Here is a 27,184-nt window from a genome sequence, read left to right as displayed (position 1 = left end):
CTGCAGAACAGTGGAAGATATGCCATGGAGAGCAGTGATGCCTTCAGGGTGTGCAGATGCACAGTAACAGAAAGGGGTTGTACAGCACAAGAGACAGGACACACACAGCACTGGAACTTAGGGAGTTGGATTGGAGTTGTAGGGATGTTGGAGGTGGGAGGAGAGATCTGGTCAGTGAGAAGAGCAGCTATAGAAATAGAGTGAGGTAGAGGGCAAGGGAAAGTTGGAGTACATCACAATTTAGACACTCCTCATGGAAGCTATAGATCACAAGAGGCCCTTCAGTCCATCAAAGCCCTGCCGGATCACTTCAGAGTAATCCTGTAAGTCCCATTCCTCCTCTCAGTCCCCATAACGCTGCAGGTTCATTACTAATATGAATTATTATAATTAAAAATTACTATTTTGATTCCATAACATTCAAATAAACGTGATAAATATATCCAGTCCATACGATACTGTCATATGATAGTACCTTTAAGTAATGGGTGTTTATTACTGCAGTGATGTCTGAGAGTGGGTGGAGCTGGGCTGTGTCAGCTTTTTACTTTCGTTTTAGGCTGTTTGCTGCAGGGTGTGTTTTAGTTTTGTTTTCAGAGCTGGATAGCTGCAGTCACAGCCAGAAGGTGTATGCGAGCCTCTCTCTGTAATCTAAAGACTGTAAATCAATCCTGGTGATTTAAAACTAATGACTTTAACCTGATGTGCTCCTGCTGAAAGGTTTTGTTTCAAGTCTTCTGGATGTTAAAAGGACAGCTTACGGATTACTTAGTGTTGTATTCTTTGGGGATGTATTTGAATTGATGGTTACTAAGATGTTCACTGTATGTTTTAAAAATGTTAACTTGAGTTCATAGAATAAACATTGTTTTGCTTTAAAAAATACTTTTCCATTTCTGCTGTACCACACCTGTAGAGTGGGCCGTGTGCTCCCCGTACCACAATCTATTAAAGGTTGTGGGTCAGATGAACTGCATGATACACTTTGGGGCTCTCTAAACCCTGGCCCATAACAATACCCAGAGGGTAGTGAATTGGTGGAAACCTTTACCGCGGAGGGCTGTAGAGGCTGGGTCATTAAGTATGCTCAAAGCTGAGAAGGACAGATTTTTAATCAGTAAGGGAACCAAGGTTAATGGGAAAAGGCAGGAAAGTGGAGTTGACAGTTATCACATCAGATCAGCCATGATCTCATTGAATCGGGCGGCATGGAGGCATAGTGGTTAGCACTGCTGCCCACGTCACTGAGGACCTGGATTTGAATCCCGGTCCTGGGTCACTGTCCGTGTGGAGTTTGCACGTTCTCCCCGTGTCTGCGTGGGTCTCACCCCCACAACCCAAAGATGTGCAGGCTAGGTGGAATCTCCACGAAAATTGCCCCTTAATTGGAAAAAATGAATTATGTACTCTAAATTTATTTTTTTTAAATTATAAAATTATCTAATTGAATGGTAGAGCACAATCGATGGGCCAAATGGCCTACTTCTGCTCCTTCATCTTATGGTCCTATGGATAGAACTGGGACGCAGTGGTAGTGTACTCAGACTTTTGAGCTTTCCAATGCAAATAAGAAAATGCTTGTTTGTTCTTCTGCTACTAAGGAACTAAATGTCCCTATCATTAAAGGTAACCTGTACAAAATGAAAGTCCATTGAAACATGACCCAGGTGAAATATGCAATGTAAAATGCAGAACACCCAGACTCACCCATCTCTGAAGTAGCTGGTGTGTTCCAGGACACCCAGATCGTCTGAGTGTCAACTGTTTTAAATTCCCTTTGATGTTCTCCCTCACCTTGCAGGGTTGTAAGAGAATGTGAATTATCGCTGGTGAATCTTGCTGCACCAGGTAATTCATATTTCCTGTTTATAATGATCATCACATTGAAAAAAAAAAATGAATTAGGTAAAATAGAACAGCAGCAAGCCCAACCCCAAAGAGCGGATGTTCTGCAGATCTTTTCCAACTTTCAGCTTGAGCTAAATAATAAACAATCTTGGTGGAATTAAGGGTATATTATCAAAGGCTGACTGGAATTTTCCCCTCCCAGCAGCTGTGGCCATTTCTGTAACTCCAAAGCTTTTTAAAAATGCTGAGGGTGCACCCTACATTGGAGGCACCTCCTCCCGGCAACAGGGATTAGCTCCTTCCGTGCTGCAGGTCTATTGGCTCTCCAGCTTTGAGAGCCCATCTGCCATCCTTAATTGGACAGAGTACACTCTCTTGTCACTGATTGGCTAATTGGCGACCACTGTCAATATAGTGCGGGGTCAGGACACACTTTTGACCCCGATGTTGGCTTCCAGATTCAATACGCAAAATCCTGGTCCTAAAGAAAAAAAGGATACAATGAGAGTAGTAAGAACTGGAGAAAGGGAATATGAGGTAAAGAAAATGCGAGGGCTAGAAAGGAAAATAGTAAAAGTCTTAAAAGTATAGTGATATAAAGAGGGCTGCTGACGGTAATAACATGTGCAGGTTACATTTTAATTGAAGCTGAGGAAATAGCAGTGTTGATAAATGATTACTTTATATCAGTCTTGGAATTTGAGGTTCAGAATAAAATATTAGATGTACAAGTAACACTTAAATAAACTTATTAGATTTAATACAAGTTTTAAAATGATAATGGAGAAAATATTGGGACTAAAGACTGATAAATTAATATAATAATAATCGCTTATTGTCACGAGTAGGCTTCAATGAAGTTACTGTGAAAAGCCACGAGTCGTCACATTCCGGCGCCTGTTCAGGGAAGCCGGTACGGGAATTGAACCCGCGCTGCTGCCTTGTTCTGTATTACAAGCCAGCTGTTTAGCCCACTGTGCTAAGCCAGCCCCCATCGTAATATTTATGATGAGAGTTAAACCAGGAATTTTTAGCGTTATTACCCCAATATTGCAGTGGGAAAATTACTTTAGAACCTGTTATTTAAGGGACAGTGACTGGACACTGACAAATAAGGGCTGATCAGAGAGGGCCAGCATGAAAATGTCAACATGGAGACATAGAAAATAGGAGCAGGAGTAGGTCATTTGAGCCTTTGAACCTGTTCTGCCATTCAATATGATTATGGCTGATTCTCTATATAAAAGTTATATCCCATACCTTCCCCATAACCCTTGGTACCTTTAGAGTCTAGAAATCTATCTATTTTCCATAAATATATTCAGTGACTAGGCCTCCACAGCCTTCTGTGGTAGAGAATTCCACAGGTTCACCACCCTCTGAGTGAAGACATTCCTCCCCATCTCAGTCCTAAATGGTCAATCCTGTAGCCACCGAAGCTGGCCACTTCCCGACATAAAATGGAGAATTGAAATGCATGCAGGGAAAATTGGACAATATCAGAAAGACAAGCAGGCTGCAGAATCTCTCTGTGTATTCTGTCTGCAAAGAAACCAGACAGCACTGAAACTAACAGTTGCTCATATTAATTGAGCGATTCCCGGTGATTCCCGGGCACAATGGACACAATCGAGAATAACAAAGGTCAAGCCAGACTCTTAGGCGCCAGCAGGAGTCCCGGACAATAAGTTACAAACAGCCCCAAGAACCGCCCAGCGATCGGGAAACAGCCCCAGTATTGGGGAATTCAAACCAATCGATTGGTCTGAGGTCCAAACGATTGCAAGCAGGTATAGGGTCCGCCCAGATGGGCGCGAAGCCCCTGTGACCTATAAAGGACAGATCTCAAGTCCAGCTCTCTCTCTTAGCCGGCCATCCCAGCAGAACACCTTTGCAGCAGCTCTCTAAGAACTTGAACATGAGAAGGAGTGGCCTGGCCAACAGCTACACCGACAAGTAAGTGTCCAACCAACGCTCGCTACGAGAATAGACACTCCTGACCCCTTAGCCCGTACCAACTGGGAAGCCTGCAGTCTCAGGACAGAACAAGAGGCCATTGTTCCCTGATCCAGTGTGTTCCCTTATCGAAGATAAGTATTGGCTTATAGTGGTAGGAATAGTTTAGTCCATTAGTATTAGTTGCATGAGTATTGATTTACTGTGTAATAATAAATGTGTTTGATTGAACCTTACTAACTGGTGTATTGAGTCATTGATCTGAACTTGAACTTGAACCTCGTGGCGGTATCATAAAGATACCTGGCGACTCTAGAGCTAAGGAATAAAACAGAGCCAATTGAGTGTTAAGCACACTCACCCAGAACGAGCAACATTTAGTGGCAAACTCTGACGGGACTCGACTAGAAGTGGCTCCCCCACTCCAAGAGAACCCAGCAATTTGAATCATAAATCCAATTGGGAAAAGGAAAAACCACCAGTGTTCAAGTAGGTCACATAATTCAGAAGCGTGTTTTTGCATGCGTAACTAACAGGGTTATCACTTCCGGTGGCGGCAATGAGCAGTTAAGCCGCACATTCGGCGGCTCCCGCGGAGAAAGGACTTTGGGGCTCTTTTCAGGGCCCCCAACAGAGCTGTAGCGGCAAATCCCAACGGGAGAAGAGGACAAGAGTCGACCCCAACGGTCCCATGGTCCGGACCAGGAGTGGGGCAGAGAAAAAACCGAAGAAAGCACCCCTGAAAAAACGGGGGCAGGAAGATAAAATGGCGGCCAGCGGAGGCCTCGAGGAGCTGAAGAAGTGGGCCCAGGAGCAGCAGGCGATTCTGCTGCGCTGCTTCCAGGAGCTGAAGTTGGAGCTGCTGGAGTCCCTGAAGGTAACTAACAGGGAACTGGTGGAGACCCAGACAGCCCAGGGGGCTGCGATCCGGGAGCTGCAGCAGCAGGCCTCCGAAAGGGAGGATGAGTTTGTGGCCGTGGCAGGGAAGGTGGAGATGCACGAGGCGCTCCATAAAAGATGGCAGGAGCGGTTCGAGGAGCTGGACAACCGGTCGAGGAGGAAGAATTTGCGGATCCTGGGCCTCACGGAGGGGCTGGAGGGGTCGGACCTAGCGGCCTATGTGGTTATTATGTTAAACTCACTGATGGGGGCTGGGTCCTTCCAGGGGCCCCTGGAGTTAGAGGGGGCCCACAGAATTCTGGCTAGGAGGCCCAAGCCGAACGAGCCGGTGTGGTGAGGTTTCATCGGTTCGTGGAGTGTGAGTGTGTGCTCCGGTGGGCCAAGAAGGAGCGGAGCAGCAAGTGGGAGAACACGGAGGTGCGGATCTTCCAGGACTGGAGTGCGGAGGTGGCGAGGCGGAAGGCCGGGTTTAACCGGACGAAGGCGGTGCTCCACAGACGGAGTGAGAAGTTCGGCATGTTGCAGCCGGCGCGTCTATGGGTCACCTATAAGGATCGTCACCATTATTTTGAATCCCCGGAGGAGGGGTGGGCCTTTGTGCAGGCCGAGAAATTGGACTCAAACTGAGGGTCTAGGATGGGGGATGTTGTATAATACTGTATTTGCATTTGCTTGGTTTAGTGTAAGAAGTGGGTTGGCCTTAGGGTGGGTGGGGTGATGTCGTACTGTTTTTTCTATATGGGTTTTTAAGTAGGGGTCAGGTGGGCGGGTTCGGGCAGAGGGGTAAACGGGGAGTTCGGGGAGCTGGTGCGGGGGGACTGACAATGGGTGTGGCCCTGGAGGAGGCGGGGCCCGGCAGGGCGAAAGCGCGGGTTCTCTGGCGGTTTCCCGCGCTGTGAGATGGTGGGGATGGGGCCGGGGCTGAGAAGCGCGGGTCGTTGCTGGCTGTTTTCTTTTCCCGCGCAAGAGCGGGGGGAGGGTGGACCCGTTGACGGGCACAATGGAGGAGGGGCAGTCCCACGTGGGGAGGAGCCGAAGGTAGGGCGGGAGTTGCCGGGGTCAGCAGAAGTTAGCTGGCTCACGGGAGTGCTGTGGAGGGAGGGGCGCGGCTAGGAGGGGTCCTAGCCTGGGGGGGGGGGGGGGGGGAGGGGAGGGGGGGGACCGGGTTGCTGCTGAAACGGTCAGGAAGGAGCTGGAGGACGCAGGGGGGGCTGGGGGGGGGGGAGTCAGCGCCGGCCCTAGGGTTGCTGGCGCCCCGGGCAAACTGAACTTCGGCGGCCTTCGGGGGAGCGGGGCCAGGGGGGGCGGGGCCGGGCCCGGGGGGGGGGGGGCGGGGCGGGCAGGGCCAGGCCCGGGGGGGGGCGGGGCCGGGCCGGGGGGGGGGGGTGGGGGCGGGGCGGGCGGGGCCGGGGGCGGGGGGGGGGGGCCCCGGCGGGGGCCCGAGGGGGGGCAGAGGGGGCCGGAGGGGGCCCGAGGGGGGGTGGGCCGGAGTGAGCCCAAGGTGGGGGGGATGCCGGAGTGACCACCGGCGAGCCTGGATCCATCCGCCATGTTTGTGCGGGGCGGCCTGAGGGAGGGCAGCCACCGCGCATGCGCTGGTTGGCACCGGCCCAACTGCGCATGCGCGGGACCCGAGTCTTTTACGCGGCGCCCCTAGCACATGGCGCCCCGGGCGACTGCCCGAGTTGCCGGTACCTTGAGCCGGCCCTGGGGGGAGTTGCCGCCGTGGGAAACTGGCAGAGCGGGGGACGCTGGCCGGGGGTGGGCAAGGCATGGGGTATGGCTAATCGGCAGGGGAGGGGGGCAGGGAGCCCTCGGATTCGGCTGATAACCTGGAATGTGAGGGGGCTGAATGGGCCGGTCAAACGGGCCCGGGTATTTGCGCACCTGAAGGGACTGAAGGCGGATGTTGCCATGCTCCAGGAGACACACCTGAGAGTGGTGGACCAGGTTCGGCTGAGGAAGGGATGGGTGGGCCAAGTATTCCACTCAGGGCTGGATGAGAAGAGTAAGGGGGTGGCGATCCTGGTGGGGAAGAAGGTGTCGTTTGAGGCGTTAAATGTGGTGGCTGGCAGTGGCGGGAGATATGTGATGGTGAGTGACAAGCTGCAGGGGGAGCGGGTGGTGTTGGTGAATGTTTATGCCCCAAATTGGGACGATGTGGGGTTTATGCGGCGTATGTTGGGCCGCATACCGGACCTGGAGGGGGGGGGCCTGATCATGGGGGGGGACTTCAACACAGTACTGGATCTCCCATTGGATCGATCCAAGTCCCGGACGGGTAGGAGGCCGGCGGCGGCTAAGGTGCTGAGGGGATTCATGGGGGGGGGGGGGGGGGGGGGGGGGGTGGACCCCTGGAGGTTTGCAAGGCCAAGGGCCAGGGAATACTCGTTTTTCTCCCACGTACACAAGGCCTACTCGAGGATTGATTTTTTTGTCCTGAGCAGGGGGTTGGTGTCGAGGGTGGAGGATGTGGAATACTCCGCCATTGCCATTTCAGATCATGCCCCGCACTGGATGGACCTCGGGCTGGGGGAAGAGAGGGACCAACGTCCCCTCTGGCGCTTGGAGGTGGGGCTGCTGGCAGATGAGGAGGTGGCCGAAAGGGTTCGGGGGTGTATCGAGAGGTACCTTGAGGCCAATGATAACGGGGAGGTTCGAGTGGGGATGGTCTGGGAGGCATTGAAGGCGGTGATGAGGGGGGAATTGATCTCCATCCGAACCCATAGGGAGAGGGGGGAGCAGAGGGAGAGGGAGAGACTGATAGGGGAGATGGTGCAGGTGGATAGGAGATATGCGGAGGCCCCAGAGGAGGGATTGCTGGGGGAGAGGCGTAGCCTTCAGGCCAGATTTGACCTATTGACTACCAGAAAGGCGGAAGCTCAGTGGAGGAAAGCACAGGGGGCGGTGTATGAATACGGGGAGAAGGCGAGCAGGATGCTGGCACACCAGCTCCGAAAGCGGGACGTGGCCAGGGAGATTAGGGGAGTGACGGATAAGGCTGGGAAGGTGGTGCGGAGGGGAGTAGATGTTAATGGGGTCTTCAGAGACTTCTATGGGGAACTGTACCAGTCGGAGCCCCCGGTGGAGGGGGGGTGGAATGGGGCGCTTCTTGGACAAGCTGTGATTCCCGAGGGTGGAGGAGGAGCAGGTGGAGGGACTAGGGGCGCCGATCGAGCTGGAGGAGGTGGTTAAAGGGATAGGGAGCATGCAGTCGGGGAAGATGCTGGGGCCGGATGGGTTTCCGGCGGAATTTTATAAAAGGTATTTGGACCTGTTGGGCCCCCTGTTGGTCCGGACCTTCAACGAGGCAAGGGAGGGGGGGGGGGGGGGGGGGGGGGGGGCTTTGCCTCCAACCATGTCACGGGCGCTGATTTCCTTGATCCTGAAGCGGGACAAGGACCCTCTGCAGTGCGGATCATACAGGCCGATTTCGCTGCTGAACGCCAATGCTAAGCTGCTGGCAAAGATCCTGGCCACTAGAGTAGAGGATTGCGTGCCCGGGGTCATTCATGAGGACTAGACGGGGTTTGTGAAGGGAAGGCAGCTGAATACAAACGTACGAAGGCTCCTCAATGTTATTATGATGCCGGCTGTGGAAGGGGAGGCGGAGATAGTGGTGGCATTGGATGCGGAGAAGGTCTTCGATAGGGTTGAGTGGAAGTATTTGTGGGAGGTGTTGGAGAGGTTTGGGTTTGAGGAGGGGTTTATCCGGTGGGTGAGGCTGCTCTACGAGGCCCCGATGGCGAGTGTAGCCACAAATAGGAGGCAGTCGGAGTACTTTCGGCTGTACCGGGGGACGAGACAGGGGTGCCCCCTGTCCCCCTTGCTCTTTGCGTTGGCAATTGAGCCCCTGGCCATGGCATTGAGGGAGTCAGGGAACTGGAGGGGCCTGGTGCGGGGTGGGGAGGAGCATCGAGTGTCGCTGTACGCGGACGACCTGTTGCTGCATGTGGCGGACCCGGTGGGGGGGATGCCGGAGGTGATGAGGATTCTTAGTGAATTCAGGGGTTTCTCGGGGTATGAACTTGGGCAAGAGTGAGGTGTTTGTGGTACATCCGGGGGATCAAGAGGAGGGGATTGGTAGGCTCCCATTGAGCAGGAAGGGAAGAGCTTCAGGTACCTAGGGGTCCAGGTGGCGGGGAGCTGGGGGGCCCTGCACAAGCTCAACCTCACAAGGTTGGTGGAGCAGATGGAGGAGGAGTTTAAGAGGTGGGATATGTTACCGCTGTCACTGGCGGGGAGGGTGCAGTCCGTTAAGATGACGGTGCTCCCGAGGTTTTTGTTCCTGTTCCAGAGCCTTCCCATCCTTATCCCGAAGCCCTTTTTTAGGGGGGTCAACAGGGGTATCACGGGATTTGTGTGGGCGCATGGGACTCCGAGGGTTAGAAGAGTGTTCCTGGAACGAGGCAGGGATAGGGGGGGGCTGGCGTTGCCCAACCTCTGTGGGTACTATTGGGCTGCCAACGCAGCGATGGTGCGTAAGTGGGTAATGGACGAGGAGGGGGCAGCATGGAAGAGGATGGAGGCGGCGTCTTGTATGGGCACGAGCTTGGAGGCGTTAGTAACGGCGCCGTTGCCGCTCCCTCCAACGAGGTATACCACGAGCCCGGTGGTGGCGGCTACCCTCAAAATTTGGAGGCAATGGAGACGGCACAGGGGAGAAATGGGGGGCTCGATGGAGGCCCCGATACGGGGGAACCATCGGTTTGCCCCAGGGAGCATTGATGGCGGATTTCTGGGCTGGCACAGGGCAGGGGTTAGGAGGTTGAGGGACCTGTTTGTGGAGGGGAGGTTCGCGAGGTTGGGGGAGTTAGAGGGGATGTTTGGGCTCCCCCCGGGGAACATGTTTCGGTACATGCAGGTTAGGGCGTTTGCCAGGCGGCAGATGGAGGGTTTCCCCTTGTTGCCCCCATGTGGGGTACGGGACAGGGTGCTCTCGGGGGTGTGGGTTGGAGGAGGGAGGATTTCGGACATATACCGGGTAATGCAGGAGATAGACAAGGCCTCGGTGGAGGAACTGAAGGGTAAATGGGAAGAGGAGCTGGGTGAGGAGATTGAGGAGGGGACGTGGGCGGATGCCCTGGAGAGAGTGAATTCCTCCTCTTCCTGTGCGAGGCTTAGCCTCATACAGTTCAAGGTGCTGCATAGGGCCCACATAACTGGGTCGAGGATGAGTAGGTTTTCCGGGGGCGAGGACAGGTGTGCTAGGTGCTCGGGGAGCCCAGCGAACCACGCCCATATGTTTTGGGCGTGCCCAGCGTTGGGGGAGTTTTGGAAGGGGGTAGCAAGGACGGTGTCGAGGGTGGTGGGATCCAGGGTCGAGCCAGGCTGGGGACTCGCAATTTTTGGGGTTGCAGTGGAGCCGGGAGTGCAGGAGGCGATAGAGGCCGGTGTTCTGGCCTTTGCGTACCTAGTAGCCCGGCGGATGATCTTGCTCCAATGGAAGGATGCGAGGCCCCCAAGCGTGGAGGCCTGGATCAATGATATGGCGGGGTTCATTAAATTGGTGAGGGTGAAATTTGCCCTGAGAGGATCAGTACAAGGGTTTTTCAGGCGGTGGCAGCCTTTCCTGGACTTCCTGGCGGAACGGTAGGGAAATAGGCCGACAGCAGCAACAACCCGGGGGGGGGGGGGGGGGGGGGGGGGGAGGAAGAACTGTGTACATGGGTCTGGGGGATGTGGCGGGTGCTATCTCTTTCCCTTTTGTTGTTTGGGTGCTCTTTTGGTTTTTTCTTTTTCCTTTTGTTTGAAGTTGCTCTTGAAGTTGGGGGTGGGGGTATTGTTCTTGGGGTGTTACCGCGGTTGTTTGTTAATAGAGTTAAGATGTTTATATTTTGTAAAAATGTCAATAAAAATTATTTTTTAAAAAAACTAACAGGGTTATAAGGTAAAACCGAGAGATTTTTAGCGAAAAAACTATAGGGAGTTTATACTTCGGAAATTAGCGAAAGCCGTACCCATATTTTATAACACCGCCTTAGCATTCCTTGTTCTAAATTTGAGAGAGAGCATTAAGATGGCCATGCAGGCAATGGAACGCCTCATACACCCCCAGGAATTCGTGGTCGCAGCGACCAGCAGCAGAGTAGGAACATGTCCCGTTTGGGAACAAGAGATCAGAAAGTACCTCAAAGGGAAGAGATGGGCCCTTTGGAGCGAATTCTTTTTTCATGAGGAAACAGGCCCCGGGAGTATAGGACATACTTGGTGGGAGGACCTGAGCGCAATTCACAAAAGGAATCTAGGAAAAGCACGTAAGCCTATGGCAATTGTGTCCTGCTTGGAACAATTGCGAGGCACAGAGGAGGTCGTTCGGACGCTCCGCGCAGAATTAGAGGAAAGGCATCGCATGAGTAAGGTGGATGTCAGTGATATAGAAAGAGAGAATCTAGAGTTCAGAAAGAAGTTGGCAGATAAGGATAGGGAGGTGGATGATGCCAAGAGGGCACACCAGTCTTGTCTAGCCCATCTGAGCAGCTCCCAAACGCAATATGAAAAAGCCTATCAGGATGTGCAGCGTGCAGTCTTGATAAGACAGGAATCAGAAAAGCAGGTAGAGGCATTGAAGAAGCAGTGCAGCGACCTGAAGGCAGCTTTAAGGGCACTCCATGCTGCCACCACTGAGCAAAGGCAAAGCACAGTGGACCACGCTAAATGTAAGAAGCAGATTGTGGAGCTGCAATCTCTGCTTTCTGTTCAAAATGGGTTCCAAACCACGTTTGGGACACAATTAGAGGAAGAGAATGCACCAGATTGGCAGGAATTGCAGGAGACAGCGCAGCGATATGTTCAGGGAACATGTGCGCTAGAAATGCAGCAGAAAAGGAAAGCGCCCCAACCCCCCACAGATCAGATAGCACCCACATCAATGGACCCAGTCACCACCCAACGAAAAGCAACAGCAGATGGCACACCCAAGATCACTTATACCACCCCCTTAACCGTGACCCAATTACGGGATGCGTGTGAGAAAGTCACACCATTCCTCCCTACTTCAGACCCCACCATTTCTTTGCGAAGGTAAAACAGCAGGCGACAATGTACGGCCTGGACGAAAGAGAGCATGTTAAGCTCACGGTTTTGTGTTTAGACACGTCCGTGGTAGCAGCCCTTCCCGACCCACAGAACGTTGGAGGAGGAACCGTAGAGCAAATGCATAGAGCGATACTGGATGTAATCGGGTATAATAGAGGAGACCCCGTTGAAGGCCTGAACCGATGTAGGCAGAAAAAGACCGAGCACCCCACAGCGTTTGCAGGAAGGCTGTGGATTCACTTTACTGCAGTTTTTGGAGACTTAGAACGCGCTCGTTTGGCCCCAGATAACATGGCCAAATGGACCCGCATCCTTATCTCCCACGCCACAAAGGCAGGACAGAAAGCCTGCTCTAACTATGACCCCACAGAAGAGGCCCATAATGAAAAGTGGGTACTTAAGACATTGTCCCGCGCTTGGGAGAAATCTGTTCATGGCAAAGCAACATTTAAAAAGCCCGAAGAGGCTCAAGCTGATGTAGACATTCAGGCAGTAAGAGCACACCAAAACCCCGCATGGGTAAATGAGGGACAGAAGTCGCAGGAATGCTATAACTGTGGGCAACTGGGACACTTTGCCCGGGAGTGCAATGCCCCACAGAAATTGCAGAGAGGCCCGCAGACAGGCACTCTGAACCGCAATAGGACCAAGCCTATACATAGCTTCAGCACCATTCAAGGCGATATGAACGGCACGGACTGACGGTGTTCGGGCTCCCCCACTTGGGTCTGTGACACCCTTTGGGACACGTCCGGACGACCGGTAGTCACAGCGAAGGTACGGGGACAGCCCATAGAATTACTCTGGGACACAGGAGGGTCCCGCACGACCATAAATTCCTCCACTATGTACCAAAAGGAAATGTGGCCCACTACAGCCACAATCACACTCAGCGGCTTTACAGGCCACTCACAGCAGGGACACATTAGAGCCCCTGTACCCATTCAGCTAGGGACCATTACCACCAGACACCCCGTTGTTCTAGTTGATCTGCCCCACACAGCAGAACACATACTAGGCATCGATTTTATGAATGCACACAGCCTGTCGTTCGACCCAGTCAATCAGTGTGTCTGGCGAATGGCAAGATCAGAAAGAGCCCCCGCAATGGTCACAGTGGGTGAGTATGAAAACAGGATTAGCGCAGTAGGGGAGTATTGCTTTGATCCGACCACGCTCTCCACAGACAAACAGGTTAGGGCAGTTTTAAAGAGAAACAGATCAGCATTTGCCAGTCACAGGCACGACTGCGGCAGAATGACTGGATCGGTTCAAATTACAGGACCTGACCCTAGACCACAACGACAATACAGATTTCCCCAGGAAGCAGAGGGAGAAATCGCGAAAGTAATAAAGAGCTTATTAGAGCAGGGCGTACTTAGATCAGTAGCCTCAACTAATAATGAACTGATTTGGCCAGTGAGGAAGCCCGACGGATCATGGCATCTGACCATTGATTATCGGGAACTCAATAAAGTCACCCCCGCAGTAGCCCCCACGGTAGCCACAAGTCCCGAGACCATGCTCAAACAGGGACTCAACTCCAAGTACTTTACGGTTTTGGACATTAGCAACGGCTTCTGGTCAATCCCATTGGCGAAGGCGTGCTAGTACAAATTTGCATTCACTTTTAAAGGTCAGCAGTACACATGGACATGCCTTCCACAAGGATTCCACAATTCCCCCTCCATTTTCCACCGACAGCTGGCAAATGGCTTATCAAAATCTTCCCGCCCCGAATGTCTGGTACAGTATGTGGACGACCTATTACTGCAGACAGACACCAAGGCAGAGCACATCACGCTTCTGTCTGAACTCCTGGAACTATTGCAAACAATTGGATGTAAAGTGAACCCCAGAAAGGCCCAAATATTGGAGAGTAATGTGATGTATTTGGGTACAATCATCACGCACGGCAAACGCGAGATCGAGTACAAAAGAATTGACTCGATCATCAAATTGCCCCTTCCCCAAAATGTTTCAGCCCTCCGGTCATTTTTAGGACTGGTTGGGTACTGTCGGAACCATATTGATGGTTTTGCGACAAAGGCAGCCCCCTTTCAGACCTCCTTAAGAAAGGAGCCCCTTGGGAATGGCTTCCGCAGCATACGGATGCTGTGGACAATTTAAAAAGAGCCCCCGCACTCCAAGTTCCAGACCCGCTTTCCCCCTATGCAATTGAGGTAGCAAGCACAGATCTGACCCTCTCGGCCGTGCTCCTTCAGGAACGGCACGAGCAGCTACGACCAGTGGCTTATGCCTCCAGACTTTTAGACCCAGTAGAGCAAGGATTTTCAGCCTGCGAAAGGCACCTACTCGCAGTATTCTGGGCAGTACAGTACTTTCCGTACATTACCGGACTCAACCCCATAACAATTCTGACCGAACACACCCCCACACAGCTTCTATTAGACGGACGACTGAAGGACGGTTCAGTTAGTCACATCAGAGCAGCTAGGTGGACCCTTCTTTTGCAGGGACGGGACATCACTGTGAAACACACTAAGACACTCACTTTTTAGCAGATAACCTCCAGTACCCAGGAACACCCCATGAACGTGAGATCATATCCCCAGTTCACAATACAGGACCCTTCATTGCAAAGACACCCCCCAGGAAGATAGGAAGTTCACCCCAGTGCCCCCAGCACACAGGCACGTGCGCACCTTTGAAGATTTATATGGATGGTTCATCCTCCGTTTTAGATGGCAAACGTATTACTGGATGCGGTATATACGTTGAGGACGCGCAGGGCCGCGCCCTTGAAGAGATCGCATTGCAACATCCAGGTCACTTAGGCGCGCAGGCAGCAGAACTAGCTGCAATCGCATATATAGTGGACCACCCAGATTCGTTCCCCAGCCTGGCAGATATATATTCTGATAGTCTATCTGTCTGCAACAGTTTAACTGAGTTCCTACCCCTGTGGAAGACAAGAGGTTTTGTTTCCGCAGACGGTAAGCCCCTCCCATCAGCCCCATTACTCCGACATATTTTAGAGAAGGCAAAGGACAGGACTTTCTGGATAATAAAAGTTAGAAGTCACTACCGTTCTTCCCCACCTGGGAACGTGAAAGCAGACGCATTGGCGAAAGCAGGTTCCAGACGTGGTTACTTTTGGAACACCCCCGAATAAGCCCCAGAAAGCGCATCAGTTAGTGCAGTACAGATATCACAGACTAATATTGAGGATTTAGTCGCAGCCCAAAAACAGGATAGCAACCTCAGGGAGATTGTTAAAGGAAAGTACCCAGCCCCGTTCGAAAGATTTATAAGATCACTGACCACCCATGAGGGTGTTGTTTTAAAAGATACTTTGTATGTGGTTCCTGAGCAGGATAGGAATCAGCTCATTTGTTTATTCCATGATGGTCATGGACACCAAGGGATAGACCCCACTACTGCCCACCTCAGACAGCTCTGTTGGTGGCCAGGAATGAAAGAAGATGTAACGCATTACATTGAGAATTGCCTTATCTGTACCCAGAATAACCCAGACAGATACGCTAGGAAAGCACAGCTTAGCCACACCCGCCCCGTTAACGGCCCCTGGACGAATCTCCAAATCGATTTTATTGGACCATTGCCCCCGTGCCGGAATGGTTACAAATTTGTGTTGGTTGTGATAGACACCTTCACAAAATGGGTTGAAGCCTTCCCATCACGCACTAATATGGCCAAAACCACTGCTAAAATGTTGACACACAAGGGGCGGCATTCTCCCCTACCCGGCGTGACGGAGGGTCCCGGAGTAGGGGAGTATAGAAGTATAGAACAGTACAGCACAGAACAGGCCCTTCGGCCCTCGATGTTGTGCCGAGCAATGATCACCCTACTCAAACCCACGTATCCACCCTATACCCATAACCCAACAAACCCACCCCCCTTAACCTTACTTTTTAGGATACTACGGGCAATTTAGCATGGCCAATCCACCTAACCCGCACATCTTTGGACTGTGGGAGGAAACCGGAGCACCCGGAGGAAACCCACGCACACACGGGGAGGACGTGCAGATTCCGCACAGACAGTGACCCAGCCGGGAACCGAACCTGGGACCCTGGAGCTGTGAAGCATTTATGCTAACCACCATGCTACCGTGCTGCTCCGATCCACTCAGGGGTCGCGCCTCCTCAAAGGTGGGGAATTCTCCCCACCTATGGGGGCCAGCCCCGCACCGGAGTGGTTGCCACCAGAAGACCGGCACAAAAAACCGGCGCCCCCGGCAGCGGGGCTGGCCGAATGGCTTTCGCCGGTCCGCGCATGCGTCGGCAGTGACGTCAGCGGCCAGCTGCAGCTGACGTCACTGCCGACGCATGCGCGGTGTGGGGTTCTCTTCCGCTTCCGCCATGGCGGCCGCGGAGTAAAATAGTGCAGCCAGGGCACTGGACCGGAGTCTGAGCGGGGGGCCCCGATCGCGGGCCAGGCCACCGTTGGGGGACCCCCCGGGGTTCGATCGCCCCCCCCCACCCCCCCAGGACCCCGGGGGCCTGCTCGCGCCGCTGATCCCGCCGTTCCAGAGGTGGTTTAAACCTCGGCGGCGGGAGAGGCCTCCCAGCGGCGGGACTTTGACCCATCCGGGCCGGAGAATAATTAAGCCTCAATGAACAATGGCATCCCGCCGGCGCCAGCCGTTCTCCGAGGCGGGCGGCGGGATTTGAAGAACGCCGTTTTATGGTGGGTGGGAGAATTTTGAACATGGCGGGAGCGGGATTATCGGCACCCCCGGGCGATTCTCCGACCCTGCGTGGGGTTGGAGAATTTCACCCCACATCTTTACAAGATGTGGACTCCCCCGCAGCATTGCATCAGACCAAGGCTCCCACTTTACGGGACGTGTCATGAAGAACGTCCTCATGATTTTTGGCATTACCCAAAAATTCCACATAGCATACCACCCTCAGTTGAGTGGTATCGTGGAGCGCATGAATCGGACCCTAAAATCCACCCTCCGTAAAATGGTCCAGGAAAATAATACGACTTGGGATTCGGTGCTCCCATTCACGTTGATGTTTTTACGGAATACTGTTTCAACTTCTACAGGTTTCACACCACACACGCTCATGACCGGACGCCCCATGAAAGGAACAGAGTATTTGTTAGGGTTCGATTTGACCACCCCAGAATTGACGGCCCTCACACGAGAAGGCAGTCAAACAAATGGTAGAAAATATTAAATCGGCTCAGCTCGCAGCCGCGGTAAAGTTAGGCACCAGAAGGAAACAGAGCAAGGCCTGTTTGACAAGACGGTACATGCCACTGAGTTTACAGTAGGGCAGCAAGTTATGCTCTCTGTCTACAATCCCAGTACATTCCTCTCACCCTAATACTCTGCCCCTACACCACTGCAGATAAAGTTAGCCCTTCCATTTACAAAATAAAGTACCCCAATGGGAAGACTGCCTGGTTCCATATTAACCAGTTAAAGACATATGGAACACAGTCCAACCACACACATCACGTCATGCTTGACGCAGCACGCCACGCCCCGCCCACAAGAGGCGCATTTCCACCCTCCCCCTCACAGACCAGCACCTCCATGGACTCGACCTCGACTCCGCCCATTGACTTTAGACCCCGCCCCTAAATTCCCACAAGCTGCCACAGCAGAGACAGCGACTGTGACTCTGACGACAGCCACAGCACTCCTCACTACTGCCCCGATACAACAGACCCCACATACAGCAACTACGAACCCGACTCCAGTGATCCCTTTGAGATCACATACATAAAGGCTCCAGACCCCAAACCCCCGCCCCACAATGACAACCCCGCTTTCGTTCACTCAATTTTTGACACAACTCATTGGCACCGCAACAATTCATCCAGGCTCGTCCGGAATGACGAGATGGACCCCCGTTCACGCAATGCAACCATAGCACTCCTGAACCATACAAGGGTATGGGATCCAGGAGAAGAGGATGACTTTAAGTCTGACTCCCGACACGGCAACCCCTTTGCGACCCTGTTCGCAGAAGATGATGATTGAGGTGTTCAGATGATGTAAAAAGAGGTACCGCTTGAGAGATAAACGGTGTCCCTTTCTGATGGAACCTGCAAGTATGTTTGTTGCATGTTTGTTTGTTTGTGTTTGTTTGTTTTTTTCATGAACAGCAGCTCTGCAGCCAAACACCAAGTTTGTCCGCAGAAACCTAGGAGAATTTGCCAGACGCCTTATCAGCTGAAATGTCTGAAGTCCAGCCAACAGGCATATCGGCCGAAACCTCTGAGAGCTTGCTAGCTCCAGTTTCGTAACTGCTCTTCTGTTTGGAGGATAGGAGAGGCAACCCCCATGATGACTACATTCTTGCCCGTTCGTTCCAGGTCGCTCAGACAGTGGAGTAACGGCATTGAGGACCCGCCCTGTCTGAGGACCCCCCTCTGGTCAGCTAAGCTCGGTTACAGCACAGCACGCCCTACCCGGGGACTCCACCCAAATCTTACCCGTCGCGGCCCATACGCAACTCATTTCTAAAATCTTGGTTCTAAAAGTTTGGTTTTGTTTGTTTCATTTTAGGTAGCCCTTTGGTTGCCAATTCCACATGCTATTTACATCCAGGAACACTGGGATGGTCAATTGCACAGCCTGCGAGTCAGCTCGCAGTGGTACAGTATTTAAGTGTATGTCTGGTCCTAAATTCGTTTTGATTTTTAAAAATGAGGGAGTCACAGAGAGTGACCATTCATAAAGGGTATTTGGCAGTACAGGACAGACAGACTGTAAGATCTGAGATGTTAAACAAGATAGTAACAGAAACTATGCTTGATCCAACAGAATCCCAGAAGACACCGGAAGAAAAGAAAAGAAGATGAAGACCCCAGTTGTTGTTGTACTATGGATTATGGAATCCATGTGGTGGCACGCGGACACGAACCCCCTTACCCCCACTCCACCGGCCGTCAATGTTTCACTTCCTCAGACCACTCAAAGCCCAGTAACAAGCAGCAGTAACCCGACCTGGTGTACCAAATTTATGAATTGATACTCCTTGTCATATGTAGTGGAATCACTTTTGGCGATAGCAGTAATCTGCATCATAGTGCAGACCTGTCGAATGAGGAAATGGCGAAGGAGAGCCTACCGCTCTCGTACCTCGACGGTATATAGGATGAGATCCCCTATCGTCGGTTTCCACCAGTCCCCCGAACCCCTTGAAATGTAATAAAGGATTTTTTCGTTGTTGTTGTACTGTAAATAAAGAAATGTGCTTTTGAACGATTGTGTACCTCTGAGCTCGACTGCCGAGCCAGAGAAATGAACCATGAATGCTGCCATTATTGTTGTATTGATAGGAAGTTAGAATGATCGAATGTAAGTTGAGTATAGTTTATTAAGGATAGTTAGAGGTTCCTGTTGTGATTTGGTAATGCATGTCCCCTATGACATAGCGCCAAATAGAGATTGTAAGGTAAAATGTTCTGCCTAGTTGAGGAAAGTGCAGAGGCCATGGAACTCGCTGAGGTCAGGGAACAAAGACACCGTATTTGTGTGATCCTTCACGCTATCATGTTAGGATCACAAGGAGGGAGTGCAGCCGCCAAAGCTGGCCACTTCCCGCCATAAAATGGAGAATTGAAATGCATGCAGGGAAAATTGGACAATATCAGAAAGACAAGCAGGCTGCAGAATCTCTCTGTGTATTCTGTCTGCAAAGAAACCAGACAGCACTGAAACTAACAGTTGCTCATATTAATTGAGCGATTCTCGGTGATTCCCGGACACAATGGACACAATCGAGAATAACAAAGGTCAAGCCAGACTCTTAGGCACCAGCAGGAGCCCCGGACAATAAGTTACAAACAGCCCCAAGAACTGCCCAGCGACCTGGAAACAGCCCCAGTATTGGGGAATTCAAACCAATCGATTGGTATGAGGTCTAATCGATTGCAAGCAGGTATAGGGTCCGCCCAGATGGGCGCGAAGCCCCTGTGACCTATAATGACAGATCCCAAGTTCGCTCTCTCTGTTAGCCGTCCCTCCCAGCAGAACACCTTTGCAGCAGCTCTCTAAGTACTTGAACGTGGCAGGGGGGAGGGAGGAAAGGGGAAGTGGGGGGGAAGAAGGGGAAAAGTGGGGGGGAAGGGGTTTCTGTGACATGGCAGGGGTGAGCGATGACATGGTCAAGGACGAAGAAATTGGGATGGGCTAGGTACAGATTGGAATTAAAGGGGCAGGAGTTAAGTGGGGAAGATGACGGACGGTCGAGGGGATTGGAGGCACAAGCCCGATCCGGTAGGTTGGTAACGTGGAACGTCCGGGGTCTGAATGGGCCGGTTAAAAGGTCACGGGTGTTCGCGCACCTCAGGAGCTTGAAAGCGGGGGTTGTCTTTTTGCAGGAGAATCACCTCCGTGCGAAGGACCAGGTTAGGTTAAGAAAGGGGTGGGTCGGGCAGGTTTTTCACTCGGGGTTTGATGTGAAATTGAGGGGTATGGCGATCTTAATGAGAAACAAAATGGGTTTTGTGAGTGCGAAGGAGGTGAGGGATCCAGGTGGGAGATATGTGATTGTGAGTGGGGTATTGGAAGGGGCACCGGTAGTGTTGGTAAATGTGTATGCACCAAATTGGGATGATGTGGGTTTTATGAGGGGGTTGCTGGCAGCAACCTCGGATTTGGCCACGTACCAGTTGATCGTGGGAGAAGATTTTAACTGTGTCCTGGAGCCGAGGGTGGATATAGTGAGCCTCAAGTCGATGGTAGGGAACGAATGGCAAGGGAGCTGGGGGGATTTATGGCGAGGATGGGTATGGTGGATCCATGGCGCTTTCAGAACCCAGGGGGAAGGGAGTATTCCTTCTTTTCACACGTCTCTAAGGTGTATTCGAGGATTGATTACTTTTAGTGAGTCGGGAGATTTTGGTTGGGGTGGAGGGGGCAGAGTATGCGGGGATAGTTATCTCGCACCATGCACCCCACTGGCTGGATATTCGGTTCAGCACAGGATGAGAGCAGAGGCCGGAGTGGAGGTTTGTCTCGGGGTTGTTGGCAGATGGAGGTTTTTGTGAAAAGGTGCGGTTGGCGATTAGGGATTATGTGGAGTTCAGTCAGAATGGGGAGGTGTTAGCCGGCATTGTTTGGGAAAAACTGAAGGCAGTGGTCCGGGTACAGTGGTCCAGAGGAGGGGGACATGGGGTGGTTTCTGGATGAGCTGGAATTTCCCCAGGTGGAGGAAGCAAAGAAGCAGGCGTTGGAGGAGCCCCTGGGGCTGAGAGAGGTGCTGGATAGTATCAGGGGTATGAAGTCGGGGAAGGCCCCTGGGCCGGATGGGTACCCAGCAGAATTTTATAAGTAATTTGCGGAGGACCTGACACTACATCTGTTGGGGGCGTTTAATGAAGCACTGGAGAAGTGGGAGTTGCCGGAGACGATGAAGCAAGCAGTAATCACACTAATCCCAAAAAAGGGAAGGATTCAGTGGAATGTGGGTTGTGTAGTCCCATATCACTATTGAACACGGATGTGAAAGTATTGGCTAAGTTGTTGGCGGGAGGATGGAGTATTGCTCATGAAGCTTTGACTTACACAGGGGTACGAGGCAGGGGTGCCCGCTGTTGCTGCTTCTGTTTGTGCTGGCCATAGAGCCATTGGTGATGACTCTCAGGGGGTCGGCAGAGTGGCAGGGGATAATGAGGGGACAGAAGGAGTATTGGGTGTTGCTTTATGCCGATGAACTCTTGCTGTTTGTTTCGGATCCGTTGGAGAGTATAGGAAGGATTATAGGCCTGTTGGGGAGGTTTGGAGGGTTCTCGGAATACCAACTGAATGTAGGGAAAAGCCAGGTATTCCCAGTGAATGAGCTGGCACAGCGGGCTAATTTAGGGTGGACGCCATTTACAGTAGCGAGGGATAGGTTTAGATACTTGGGGATTCAGGTAGCGAGGGAATGGACAGGGCTCCATAAGTGGAACTTAACGAAGCTGGTGGAGGAGGCCAGGGAGGATCTTGAGGTGGGATACACGGCACTTAACGTTGGCGGGGAGGGCCCAAGTGGTGAAAATGGATATTCTGCCAAGGTTCTTGGTTATCTTTAGGCTCTCCCGATCTTTATACCAAAGGCCTTTTTTCGGAAATTGGACACGATCATCTCTGACTTTGTATGGGCGGAGAAGGTGCCGAGGGTTGGGAGGACCCTGCTACAGAGGCAGAGGATTTGTATTTGGAGGAAGGGTTCGACAGTCTGGAGGCGCTAAGGGAGAGGGTAGAGCTGCCGAGGGGTACTGAGTTCAGGTATCTACAGATTAGGAAGTTTGGGGAGGGAAGAATTGGGGATATATACAAGTGGCTGGGGGAGCAGGGAGGCGAGCGGGTGGTGAAGATCAAGGAGAAATGGGAAGCAAAGTTGGGAATGGAGATCAATTGGGGAGTATGGAGTGAAGCACTGCGAAGGGTAAATGGGACCTCCTCTTGTGCAAGGATGAGCCTCGTACATTTTAAGGTGGTACAAAGGGTGCATATGACTCGGGCGAGAATGAGTGGGTTCTTTCAGGGGGTAGCAGATGAGTGTGAGAGGTGTGTGGGCAGGGGCCAGTGAATCATGCGCACATGTTTTGGGATTGTGAAAAATTGGGAAGATTCTGAGCGGGAGTGTTAGCCAGGATAGGGGAGGAGGGAGTGGCCCTGGACCCCTTGGTGGCGATATTTGGAGTTTCAGAAAAGCCGGAGCTCATGGAGAGGAGGAAGGCCGATGTCTTGGCCTTCGCCTTTCTGATTGAATTTTGCTGGAGTGGCGGTCGGCATCGCCACCGGGGGTAGCAGCATGGTGGGGTGACCTGTATGACTTCCTGCGGTTAGACAAGATAAAGTCTGAGTTAAGGTTTGAGAAAAGGTGGGGGATGTTTGTGACTGTGTTTGAGAAGTTGTTCGTCGCAGGGGGGTGGGTCATGGGGGAGGGGGAGGGAAAAAGGAGAAAAGTTTGTACAAACTGTATAGTTAATTGTTGGGAAGAATGTTTCCCGGGGTGTTTATTTGCTGTAACCTGTTTTGATATGTTTGAATAAAATGCGTTTTAAAAAAAAGAGAAAGCAACCACTGTCCTTTGATACTCAACATCGACATTGCATTCACTGAATTCCCTATCAATATCCTGGGGTTACCAATCACCAGAACTGTAATAGGATCAGCCCCGTATGCACAATGGTCACTGGACCAAGTCAGAGGTTGAGCATTCTGTGACAATTGGCTTACCTCTTTACTCCCCAAGGTTTCAGCACTATAGACAAGGCACAGCAGGAGTATGACAGAATATTCTCCATTTTGTCAATGGGTGCAACTACAACAGCATTCAAGAAACTCAAATACGGCGCCGAGGACCCGGGTTTGATCCCGGCCCTGGGCCACTGTCTGTGTGAAGTTTGCACACACTCCCTGTGTCTGCGTGGGTCTCATTCCCACAACCCAAAGATGTGCAGGGTAGGTGGATTGGCCATGCTAAATTGCCCCTTAATTGGAAAAGAAAAGAATTGGGTACTCTAAATGTATAAAAAGAAGCTCACATACAAAGCAGCCCACTTGATCAGCAGTCCATCAGCCATCTTACATTCACTCCCTCCACCAGCAGGGGCAACAGTGTGTACCATCTACAAGCTGCACTGCAGCAACTCGACAAGGCTTCTTTGACAGCACCTTCCAAACCTCGGGACATCCACCACTTAGAAGGGCAAAGGTATCTGGTGCTTGGAACCATCTGCACATTGGCACATTCCCCTCTACGTCACACACTACCCTGACTTGAAACGATATCATTGCTCCTTCAATGTCACTGGTTCAAAAATCTGGAACTCCCGTCCTAATAGCACCATGGGAACACCAACACCACACGGACTACAGTTGTTCAAGAAGATGGCTCACTACTACATTCTAAAGGACAATTAGACATGAGCAATAAATGCTGGCCCTGTCTGTGACCCTTGAGTCCTGAGAATGAATATCCAAAAAACAAACACTTAGTAAGTTAATGGTTAACAGTAGAATTAGTGTTTAGGTGTATAATAATGCAGTATTATATACTGTATTAATTATCTAGAAGCCTGGACTAATAATCCAGAGCACATTCATTCACATTCTTACTGGTGATGTCCATATGCGAGAACAAATTAATATATATATGTTTATATGTGGGGCAGCACGGTGGCGCAGTGGTTAGCCCTGCTGCCTCACGGCACCGAGGACCCAGGTTCGACCTCGGCCCCGGGTCACTGTCTGTGCGGAGTTTGCCCATTCTCCCTGTGTTTGCATGGGTCTCACCCACACAACCCAAAAAGATATGCAGGATAGGTGGATGACCACGCTAAATTGGCAATTAACTTTCCATAATAATTTACCAGGCTCAGAAAAGACCGAAGGTCAGTTGTGCTCTTCGGAGTTGGGGCTCCTTTTTTAAAAAAAGGGCAGCACGGTGGCACAGTGGTTAGCACTGCTGCCTCACAGTGCCAGGGACCCGGGTTCAATTCCAGTGTTGGGTGACTGCCTGTGTGGAGTTTGCATTTTCTCCCCGTGTCTGCTCTGGTTTCCTCCCACAGTCCAAAGATGTGCAGGATAGCTGGATTGGCCATGATAAATTGCCCCTTAGTGTCCAAAAGGCTAGGTGGGGTTACAGGGATAGGGTCAGGGCATGGGCCTAGGTAGGGCACTTGGTCCAAGAATTGGTGTAGACTCAATGGACTGAATGGCCTCCTTCTGCACTGTAGAGATTCTAAGTAGAGATTCTAAAAGTATAGTTTGAAAGGATCACACTGCAAGAAAATATGGCTCACAATAAAATGGGTGTCAGCTGGTGAACAAAAACAGATAGATGAATAGAGGAGATGGACAAAGCAAACCAAATACTAGGAGTTTAGAGCATATTTCTGCAGAAGTTTCCTTCTTAGAAGATTTAAACATGGGGCAGAGTCCATGGTAGATTGAAATTTACTAGAATGGTTCCAGGGATGAGATTTTCCCATTATGTGGAAAGAGTCAAGAAGCTCGGGATCATCCTTCGTGGAAAGGTTTACATTTAAGTAGCACCTTTCACAACAGCAAAATGTCCCAACATGCTGATGTACTTGGATGGTAACTATTGTAATGTAGGAGACAAGGCAGCCAATTTGTATACACCGTGTCTGTGTGGGTTTTCTCCGGGTGCTCCGGTTTCCTCCCACAGTCCAAAGATGTACAGGTTAGGTGGATTGGCAGCGCCGGCCCTAGGGTTGCTGGCGCCCCAGGCAAGCTGAACTTCGGCGCCCTTTGGGGGGCGGGGCCGGGGGGGGGGGGCGGACGGAGGGGGGGGGCGGGGCGGACGGGGCGGACGGAGGGGGGGGCGGGGCGGACGGAGGGGGGGGGCGGACCGAGGGGGGCGGGGCGGACCGAGGGGGGGCGGGGCGGACGGAGGGGGGGGCGGGGCGGACCGAGGGGGGGGGGCGCGGCGGACTGAGGGGGGGGGCGGAGGGAGCCGCCCTGGGGGAGGGCGGCCACCGCGCATGCGCTGGTTGGCACCGGCCCAACTGCGCATGCGCGGGATCCGAGTCTCTGGCGCCCCCAAGCACATGGCGCCCCGGGCGACTGCCCGAGTTGCCGGTACCTTGGGCCGGCCCTGTGGATTGGCCATGATAAATTACCTTTAGTGTCCAAAAGATTAGGTGGGGTTACTGGGTTGCGGGGATAGGTTGGAGGCATGGCCTTGGATGGGGTTCTCTTTCCGAGGGACGGTGCGCACTTGATGGGTCGAATGGCTCCTTCTGCACTGTAGGGATTCTATGATTCTATTCTATTCTATGAAATTATCTGTGGAATGAACAGGCAGAATAACTTTTTCGCATTCACATATATGTTTATTATCCTACATACAGGGATCCTATCTTAGTTATAAAACAGTTGTTTCACCTTTCAGTCTCAGAGGTCCGCAGGGTATTGGAGGATAACGTAGTTTGAAGACTTAATTCTGAATCTGCTTCAGAGCCAGACAGACTGTTCAACACGCCAATAACTGAAAGTCAAAAATAATCACAATGAATCCTGTTCAGTTAACCCAGTACAAGCTTTTGTAACGGAAACATTATTTTCAAGTTACCTTCTTCTATTGTGCTCCTACTTGCTTCCGAGGAGATTTGTTGGGCTGAATTGACCACAGATACAGGTTCATTGATGTCCACCTCGGCGTTCCAATCAACAAGGTTGCTGCTGAATGTGATCTGTGAACTTCTCTCAGAAGGACCGTAGATCTGCGTGACATCATCCTGAGCGGAACGCTCCAGGGCTAATTCTTCATCAGTGCCCGAGGGCTCTTGGAGTTGTCCCAGTACCACCTCTGATGTTGTGTGTCCAGGCGTTGGCTCTGCTGAGAAAGAGAGCTGATCCTCCTCAACTCCATTCTCGTTAGCTGACCTGTGTTCTTCACTCATCCTCCTGCAGTCTGAACACTCTGAAGCACTTCACTATCAAGTAAGGAATTTAAGTAAGAACACAACCAGAAAAGAAACTTTCACCGCACAAGTAAACGTAACCTTGCGTCACCTTCTATAACATAAAATCTCACAGTACAGGGGGCCATTCAGTCCATTGTGGCTATGCCAATCTTTGAAAGAGCCCGCTGTGCCCCCGCCCCCCTCACCATCACCTTGCAAGTTTCTCCTTTGCAAGTAGATTTTGAAAACACCTATTGCATCTGTTCTCCCTGTCCTTTCAGACTGTGCATTCCAGATCAGAACAAATCAACTCGTAACACATTTCTCTTCAACACCATTAACTGTTTATGGCAATTATTGAAGTAAATCCCCTCAGTTGAGTGACCTGTCCAGCAGTGAGAACAGTCTCACTCTATCAATGCCTTTGCAGATTTGGAATTCCAAAAGCTAGGGGGGCCAGAGTGGTGGTAGGGATGGGGGGGGGCAGAGTGGGGCACGGGGGAGGAGCAGAGTGGTGGGGGGAAGGCAGAGTGCTGAGGGGGGGGGAAGAGTGGTGGGGGGCAGAGTAGTGGGGGGGGGGCAGAGTAGTGGGGGGGCAGAGGGGGGGGGGGCAGAGTGGTGGGGGGAAGGAAGGTGGTGGGGGGCAGAGTGGTGGGGGGGCAGAGTGGTGGGGGCAGAGTGGTGGGGGCAGAGTGGTGGGGGGGGCAGAGTGGGGGGCAGAGTGGTGGGGGGCAGAGTGGTGGGGGGCAGAGTGGTGGGGGGCAGAGTGGTGGGGGCAGTGGGGGGGGCAGAGTGGTGGGGGGCAGAGTGGGGGGGCAGCAGAGGGTGGGGGGGAGGAGCAGAGTGGTGGGGGGAAGGCAGAATGGTGGGGGGGCAGAGTAATGGAGGGGGCAGAGTGGGGGCAGAGTGGCGGGGGACAGAGTGGTGGGGGGAGGAGCAGAGTGGTGGGGGAAGGCAGAGTGGTGGGGGGGCAGAGTGTGGGGGGGCAGAGAGTGGGGGGCAGAGTGGTGGGGGGAGGAGCAGAGTGGTGGGGGAAGGCGTGGACAGAGTGGGGGGTGGG

General features: G+C 52.2%; 1 protein-coding gene across 6 annotated transcripts in view; it reads right to left on the bottom strand.

Moving 5' to 3' along the window:
• LOC119969277 (glutamate-rich protein 6-like) overlaps positions 1–26,149 on the bottom strand; it is a 108,118-nt gene extending 81,969 nt beyond the window's left edge. For all 6 annotated transcript variants that reach the window (XM_038802680.1, XM_038802683.1, XM_038802682.1 and 3 more), the window contains exons 1-3: positions 25,791–26,149; positions 25,604–25,706; positions 1,708–1,862 (exon numbers count right to left, since the gene is read on the bottom strand). In XM_038802680.1, coding sequence (XP_038658608.1) covers positions 1,708–1,862; positions 25,604–25,706; positions 25,791–26,121 — 589 coding nt within the window. In that variant the 5' untranslated portion in view covers positions 26,122–26,149. The remainder of the gene's footprint in view (positions 1–1,707; positions 1,863–25,603; positions 25,707–25,790) is intronic.
• Positions 26,150–27,184: the final 1,035 nt, after the last annotated feature.

Source organism: Scyliorhinus canicula, chromosome 7 (assembly GCF_902713615.1).
Source record: "Scyliorhinus canicula chromosome 7, sScyCan1.1, whole genome shotgun sequence".
Taxonomy (NCBI): domain Eukaryota; kingdom Metazoa; phylum Chordata; class Chondrichthyes; order Carcharhiniformes; family Scyliorhinidae; genus Scyliorhinus; species Scyliorhinus canicula.
This window is presented reverse-complemented; position numbering and strand designations above follow the sequence as displayed.